General features: G+C 60.8%; 1 protein-coding gene across 1 annotated transcript; it reads left to right on the top strand.

Annotated features, from left to right (window-relative positions):
• The first annotated feature begins 657 nt into the window (after positions 1 to 657).
• OLIG2 (oligodendrocyte transcription factor 2) lies at positions 658 to 4747 on the top strand. The gene is made up of 2 exons (XM_027041698.2): positions 658 to 888; positions 1641 to 4747. The coding sequence occupies exons 1-2, from the start codon at positions 799 to 801 to the stop codon at positions 2697 to 2699; spliced, it is 1149 nt and encodes a 382-aa protein (XP_026897499.2). The 5' UTR covers positions 658 to 798; the 3' UTR covers positions 2700 to 4747.
• Positions 4748 to 8268: the final 3521 nt, after the last annotated feature.

Below are 8268 nucleotides of genomic sequence, written 5' to 3'. Positions count from 1 at the left end.
CGACTTTACGAAGAGTTGAGATTTCTTTCAAAACGCCATTCTGGAGCAGGTGCTCCAGGTCCTTCCCTGCCCTCTGCCTCGCGAGGCCCTGCCCCCAGCTGGGGGCGCTACCAGCCGCCCGCGGAGAAGCGTGCTTAACTTGTGCCTGGTTGTCGTTTACCCTTGGGGTTCCAAATGCCCCCGTGTTGATGAAACGCTTGAGATGGGGGGGGGGGGGCGGGCAACGAGAACCCAGAGAGAGAGGGAGATGAAAAGCAAAGGAGGAGACTCCAGCCCCAGCGCCTGAATCGCCAGGGTTATTCGTGCGCATCCCGAAAGATCCCATCGCTTTGGGTATCAGGTTAGTTCGTCGGCAGAACCCCCAGCCCACGCCATCCTCCAGCCTGACTCTGTGGTCACCGTATTTTTATAGAAATTTGACAACGCTCCCTCTCTATCTCAACTGCATTCTGCCCTCGGTACTTCCCCGGCAAGCCCTCCCCACCCCTCCTCCTCCTCCTGCTCGCCTCGCACACCCCCTCCTCGGGTTCCTCCTCCAGTCCCTCCCCAAGAATCTCCCGGCCGCCGACGCCCATTGGCTGTGCGCGGGGAGGAGGCGTGTGCAGGCCCGGCGAGTTTCATTGAGCGGAATTAGCCCGGATGACATCAGCTTCCCAGCCCCCCGGGCGGGCCCAGCTCATTGGCGCGGCGGCCCCTCCAGGACCCGCACATTGTTCCCCGCCCCCGCCTGGGCCACCGCCGCCGCAGTCGCCGCCGCCACCGGGCTATAAAAAACCGGCGGAGCCCCGAAAGGTGCGGATGCTTATTATAGACCAACGCGACATCACCGCCCGGAGCCCAGTTCTCCACTGCGGCTTTTGGGAAGGAGCTCCTCTAAGTGCATCCACAGTAAGTGTCCCCGCCCCCCCCCCCCCAGCAGCCCCAGGCTGTATCCCAGGGACAGACGCCCCTCAACTCGCAAGCGACCCAGGAAGCTCGGTTAGAGAGGGCCCCGATCCCGCCCCTGCCCGCCGGTTCTCCTGAGTGGCTTCGCCGCTCTGACCCTCCCCACACTCACCGCAGCACCCCCTTCCCCCAAAAGCCAGAAGTCGAAGCGACCACAGCTCCTTCTGCCCAAGTCCCGCTCGGCTGGCAAGCTCCCCGCGGTCCCCGGACGCGACGCACGTTATCTAGGCTCGCGGGCGCCGGGTGCCTGTGTGTTTGTTGCTCGGTGTCGATGGAGATAAGGTCGATGCATTTGAGAAACCAAATAAATACTTCTCTATTTAGATCACCGTCCTCCCAAAGAAAAACCCTCACTTGCCATTCCAGCCCTGGGGATTCGGCCTCCCGATTCCTAATTGAAGGCATCCAGAAGGCCACCCTCTCTGAGGGGCTCCAATGCTCCCTGGAATAAAACAACCTGTGGATGAGAGCTGAGGAAGTGGGGAGAGAAAGAGAGAGGTTACTTCGTGCGCACCTGCCTGCCGCTAGAAGGAAGCGAGGTGGACACAAAACGACCGGCCACCCGCACCTGGACCGCACGCTGCGGTGCAGGCGGGAGCAGCTTCTCTCTCTCTCTCTCTCTCTCTCTCTCTCTTTTTCTGAGTGCCTCGACCTCGATCTAGATCTCTCTCTTCTGTTTCTTCTCCTCTCCGCAGGAGGCGTGCGCAAAGCTCCGAGGGCCGAGGGAGGGAGGGAGGACCCCGCGAGAGCTGCGACTATCCCTCGGGGCCATGGACTCGGACGCCAGCCTGGTGTCCAGTCGCCCGTCGTCACCAGAGCCCGATGACCTTTTTCTGCCGGCCCGGAGCAAAGGCAGTGGCGGCAGCGGCTTCACGGGGGGCACGGTGTCCTCGTCCACGCCGAGCGACGGCCCTCCGGAGCTGAGCGCAGAGCTGCGCGGCGCCATGGGCGCGGCGGGCGCGCACCCCGGGGACAAGCTGGGCGGCGGCGGCGGCGGCGGCTTCAAGTCAGCCTCGTCCAGCACTTCGTCGTCCGCATCGTCGGCGGCCGCGTCGTCCACCAAGAAGGACAAGAAGCAGATGACGGAGCCCGAGCTGCAGCAGCTACGCCTCAAGATCAACAGCCGCGAGCGCAAGCGCATGCACGACCTCAACATCGCCATGGACGGGCTGCGCGAGGTCATGCCGTACGCGCACGGCCCGTCGGTGCGCAAGCTCTCCAAGATCGCCACGCTGCTGCTGGCGCGCAACTACATCCTCATGCTCACCAACTCCCTGGAGGAGATGAAGCGACTGGTGAGCGAGATCTACGGCGGCCACCACGCGGGCTTCCACCCGTCGGCCTGCGGCGGCCTGGCGCACTCGGCGCCCCTGCCCGCCGCCACGGCGCACCCCGCGGCCGCCGCGCACGCCGCGCACCACCCCGCGGTTCACCACCCCATCCTGCCTCCCGCGGCCGCCGCCGCTGCCGCCGCCGCCGCCGCCGCCGCGGTGTCCAGCGCCTCCCTGCCCGGCTCCGGGTTGTCGTCGGTCGGCTCCATTCGGCCCCCGCACGGCCTGCTCAAGTCTCCGTCCGCGGCGGCGGCGGCGGCCCCGCTGGCGGGCGGGGGCGGCGGCAGCGGGGGCGGCGGCGGCTTCCAGCACTGGGGCGGCATGCCCTGCCCCTGCAGCATGTGCCAGGTGCCGCCGCCGCACCACCACGTGTCGGCCATGGGCGCCGGCAGCCTGCCGCGCCTCACCTCCGACGCCAAGTGAGCTGCCGGCCGCCGGCGCGTTCTGGCGAACGGAGGGACCCGGGGGCTGCGGGGAAGCGAGGCCTGGCCGGCACTGGGGCCCGGGAGCTCAGTTCCCAAGATCACAGGACGTTGGGCTGGGGGTGGGGGTGGGGCGCAATGATGAGGACGTCAGCACTGGGGAACCGAAGCAACTGGGGGGCGCGCACCGGACAGTGGGGAGTGACAGGGCCGTGCGCTCTGGGTGCAGCCCTCTCTGGCTTTAAACAGCGCTGCTCCGAAAGAAACCATATTGTAAAAGAAGGCACTGCTGTGTGCACCCCTCCCTCGACACCCCCCTCCCCCCTCCCACTTCCAAAAAAAGTGATTCTTAAATTGGTGGTTTCTTCTAGGATGCGGGCCGCGCGCTCGGCCCTGGCAGCCCTTCGTTACATGGGGGAGGAGGAGGAGGAGGGAGGACCGCGTTGGGGACTTCTCTCCTTCCTCCTTTCTTGGCGGGTAGGAGACTTGAGAGAAGCTGTATTCCAGGAGCGGCCGTCAGGCCTCGCCTTCAAGGGTCGTCTCTGGCCCTGAGCCAGGGGCTACGAGCTAGCTGAAAATCGGCACCCGGTACCAGAAGCGTTGACAGTCTCGTCCAATGTGGGTAAACCCACAACTGTCTGAGAACTACTGCGGTTCCTGCCTGTCGCCCCTATTGCTTTTGAGGGTGTGGTGTTGTTGTTTTTTTTTTTTAAATAAATCTATGTTCCGCATTCAACAATACAAGCAGGCCTTCTAGAAAGTCAGACTAGAACCACTTGTGGATTGGAATAATCTCAAACTGTCGACTTTGGGGGCGGTTTTTGTTTTTGTTTTTGTTTTTTTTTAGTTATTTTCGGATAGACTCTCCCTCCCTGCCTCCCCATTCTTTCCGTCTGTAAGCACTAAGTGATTTGGTTTATTGCCCGACTGGGGGCAGTCATTCTGATACCCGAGGGTTTGACGGAACTCAAAGGCTGTTGCTGTGAATGTGGTTGGAGTTACCTGGGAGTTCTGTTGGCTTTTGAGGTTTTTCTTTCTCGGGTGTGTAAATATATTATCAGTAATGAGGCCAGTGCTGCTGCGAAGCTGTTTGCTCACGTGACTGCCAGCCCCACCGGAGTCTGAGCCTGGCCTCCTCTATGTCGGTTTCTTTTTGCCACGTTTAACACGAATGACAAACTCTCCCACGTGCTTCTCGCGGCCTCCGAGAACTGCCTGGGCGCCTCCCGCGCGTTGCGGTACCGGGCTTTACAGCGTCTGCCGCGTAACATCTCTCCTCCGCTCGCGGTCCTGCAGAGAGTGTATCATCTGTTTTATTTTTGTAAAAAGAAAAAAAAAGTGCTAAATAATATTTATTACTTGTTTGGTTGCAAAAACGAAATAAATGATCGAGTGTTGAGATTTTAAATAAAAGTGACAAGTCCGTCGGCTGTTTGCGAGCCGCGTGGGTGGGGGGAGGTGCAGGGCGCTAGCCCTCGGAGCCGGATTTGGGAACCATTTCGTGGGTTCCACCCTGGAGAAAGATTAAGGGGTCGTTGGACTATTCTCCCCGCGCCAACCCCCACCCCCACCAACAGGGTGTTTCTCACACGTCTCTTGTTAATTTGATTTTCCGACGCCTGATCCGGAACTTTTTTTTTTTCTTTTCCCTGCGGTTGAGGATTGAGTTCGTTGAAAGTGAACATGTCTCTCCTTGCGCGGAATTTGGGGCCTCCGGGGCAAGGGCCTGCCTTGGGCTGGCTGGGGTCCCGGCGCTCAGGCCTCCCGTCCTACCAGGATTTTTTTTTCTTTCGGCTCAGAGGCAGTCGCCCACCCCCCATCCCTCTGGGGGAGGGGGGACTCCTTGGGCTTCAGCTGCAGACCGGCCACTTGGGGCCCCGGGTCCGGACAGAGCGCCGCGGGAGCGCGGGGCGCGGGATCCGCTAACCCTTCTCGCCCTTCCTCGCGCTGTGCACGACCCCACCCAGGCGCCCACGCCGGCCTTGAACTGCAAAGTGTTAGGTGCTGGGAACGGCCAGCCTGGAGTGAGACTCTGACCAGCGCGCTTTGGCCTCCATGCTCTTCCCCCCCAGGGCCACCTCTGTCTTCTTGTGGCCACTGGGATCCTCACAACCCAAAGTTGCGATACAAACTTAGGTCTTGGGTAAAAAAATAAATAAATAAAGAGATTCTGGGTAAAAAAGAAAAAGCTTCAGCCTTCCTGGTCAAGGAGGATAGACCACTTTGCAGTGTCTCAGCCTGCGGGCTTCAGGGAGAACGCGCCCCCAGGAGAGCAGCGGCTGGTGCGGACGCAGTGGGTTCCCTGGCCCGGGGCCCTCTTGCCTACAACGTCTTTGGTGGCCTTTGGCGGAAGGTCCCTGTACCTGGGACACCTGGGGGTGGAGAAGGTTTCCCCGGTTGTAGGCTCATTTTTTGAGGTCCCTGATCCCGACCCATGCCGACTCTCCCTGCCCAGGACTAGGGTGGGTCCATCCCCCAGCTTGGGGACAGGTGCTTTTGGTGCCCAGCAGGTGCATGGAGCTGCTGGCCTGAACCGCAGGCGGCTAGGGGTCCCGTGCAGGAGGACTCCTTTCGGCTCTGCTTTTCACCGAAGCCTGAGAGGAGGCAGAGCAGCTGGGGAGAAAGAAAGAGGGGGACAGGGTTCCTGGGCCCCCCCACGAGAATCCAGGAAGAGAGTAGGGCTGGTTCTAGTAGCTTTTATTTCCAAATCCCGTTTGAAATGAAATTTGTTAAGAATTCAAAACTGGGTCTGGCTCCAGCGGGGGTCGCGGGGGGTGGGGAGAGGATTGGCTGGGACTCTGATGGTGGGGACCTGAGAACCCAGCGCCACTGGGGCTGGGTGGGGGCTGGGTTGCAGCAGCGGCTTCCTTCACCAACCCTAAGCCTTGGAGGGTACCCGTGCCTGTGCCTGGTGTACGTGGTGGATGTAGAGAGGCACGTAATAGGAAAGGAAATAAATCAAGTCTCTTCCCCTCCCCTCCCAGACCCAAGTTCACCCAGCCAGGGCTAGCCCTGGGCCCCCCAGGAAGGAGGGGTTGGATCCCTGCCCTTCCTGGAGTCACCCCGCCTAAACTGCGTGCCCCATCAGGGATCCCGGTCTCCACGGTCACCACGTGTGAGAGAGAAGCATCCTCAGACACTGCAGAGGCGCACACAGGTGAACTAGAGTGGATATTGCTGCCCAGGGCAGGTGACTCCTGGAGGGAGGGTGGCCCTGGACTGGCGGGGACCTGGGGGGGGGGTACTCCGGATGGGGCCTGGGCTTCCGAGTAACACTGGAGAAGATATTATGAAAACCCTCAGACTTCCAAGGACCCTTCATTGGGGAGAACCCCCCTCCCCCCCCAGTGAGAGAGGGGAAGGGAGAAGGAGGTAGAGTAACAGTCCTGGCCTGGCCCGGTCGCTGGGCTCTGTCCCAGCCGGTCTCCTCTCTGGCAGCATTAGACCAGAGGTTCCCTCCTGCGTTGAACCACAGCTCAGCTTCCCCACCCTCCACATGGCCCCTGGTTTCCCAGCTCTCAGCCGCAGAGCCAGGGACTTCTGTCTCCAGACCCCAAGGTCTCTGAGATAATCCCCAGTCGCCCACAAGAGCTCAACTTAAGGGACAGAGTCCCCTCCAAGGTCTCTATGCTCCAGGGCCCTGTCCTCCCTCCTCACTCTACTGGGCAGGAGTCACAGAAACGATGATTCCCTGGACATACTGTTGGAAGGCTTGCCAAAATTCCTTGGGTGCTGCTGGCTGTCTGTCTGGGGGCACCCAGAGAGTTGAAGCTCTACATTCTTGGGACAGCAAGCTGAGGGACAAAGCATTCCCTCAGACTAATGTTCGTCTAGGTCTGGAAAGGTGTTGCTGAGACCCAAGGTGCCACGTCCAATAAAGATGGCTATAGGAAGACCTAAGCACCGGGGACACCCATGGCAGTCCGGGGGCGGGGGACAGCCCAGCATGTAGGACCTCTCCTTTCATTCCCAGACTGGAACCAATGAAGGCCAGATGCTCTGGGGCCAGCGCATTGGATTTTAAAGCCCCTTAGACGCTCTAAGTGCGGAAGAATTGTCTGTCTGCTTCCCTTTGAGGCAGAATGGACCGCCTGAACTCCTTCCATTACGTGAACACCTTGTGCCCCCCCCCAGAAGTTCATCTAAAACAAAGGATCCTCTATACCCGCCCCCCTCTCATCGTAAGTCCCTCTTTTAGTACAGACTTTGGACCACTTTCTGTTTCCCAGTGGCTCCCAGTACTAGTAGGGATTCGGAGTGGGGAGGGATCTTTGACAGGGGCCCTACACCAAGGGTCTCAAGACCCCTGGCTGGTGACAGACCGTCCCCCGGCCTGACGGTTCTTAGGATAAATGGTTGCTTCATTGAATCCCACCCTGGCTAGGGAGAAGGACCTTTGGAACAGCGAAGGTTGGCATACTTCTCCTTGGTTTGGAGGCTGCAGGCAGCCCATGGGCTAGATCCTGGGGCTAACCTCCCTGCTCCCTGTCAGAGCCAGGGGTCTCCCCCCCCCCCTCGCCGGCAGGACAGAGATGGAGACCTAAGGGGGCTGGGACATGGGGGGCCAGATCTCTAAGGATTCCCCAGAGCTCTCATCCCTAATCCCCATCTCTCTCTTAGGGACCACCTCATTGCAACAGGACCTCGAGGTCGGTCCCAGGTTCATGGGAGGAGGGGCCTCTGCATTGAGGAGCACATGTGGCCTATCTGGGAGCAAGGAGGCTGCGCCAGGCGTCTCTGGGGAGTTGAGGACACTAAGACAGGCAGAGGAGGCTGGAAGAGGAGACGCCAACGGGTATCACAGGTTCTTTGGTACAGAGCACCGCGCTGAGAGCTGTAGTGTGTTATGAATTCATTGAATTCTCACCGTAGCCCTTCGGCGATGGTGTTATTACTGCATTTCACAGGTGAGGAGACTGAGGCTCAGGGAGGGTGTGAATCGCTCAGGAGCGTAGCCAGTGAATGCAGGCGGCAAAGTTGGGACTCTGCCGGGCTCCAGAGCCCACGTTTCCGAGCTCATCTCACCCATCCGCTTCGCCCCCCCCCACCTCCCCCCCGCATTAAGGCCCCAGACTCTCTTAGCCGATGCCTGGGAAACCCTCGCAGCTCCCGACCCCACTCCCCCCACCCCCGCCCCCCCCCACACGCCCCCGCTCTCTTGGGTGACGCTCCCAATGCTCCCTCTTTGTGCCTGGACCCATCTGTCCCTGATGCCCCCATCTGGGCGGCTGGTGATGGCAAAGCCTTCGATAATTAGCTGGCTGGGGTGGGCGCGGGGCGTGGGCGGAGGAAGGGCCAGAGCAGGTGAGCTGAGCGGTCCCTGTCTGAGGGCGCCCGGCAGCGCCGACAGTCACTGTGCTTCGTGCCCACACAGCTGCCGTAGCCCTGACCCAGTGGTGCAGTCCACACCCCGTGCCGTGTTTTCGGAAAGGAGTCGCAAACTGGAATGCCCGCTGCCTGGCATGCCGCTTCTAGGTCTCAATGTCCCCTATCAGTACAGGATTCCCAGGGAAACACCTGCGTAGTCCCGCTGCCCGACATCCCCAGGTGGCGGTGGCAGCCGAGGGGAA

The sequence above is a fragment of the Acinonyx jubatus genome, chromosome C2, assembly GCF_027475565.1.
Source record: "Acinonyx jubatus isolate Ajub_Pintada_27869175 chromosome C2, VMU_Ajub_asm_v1.0, whole genome shotgun sequence".
Classification (NCBI taxonomy): domain Eukaryota; kingdom Metazoa; phylum Chordata; class Mammalia; order Carnivora; family Felidae; genus Acinonyx; species Acinonyx jubatus.
This window is presented reverse-complemented; position numbering and strand designations above follow the sequence as displayed.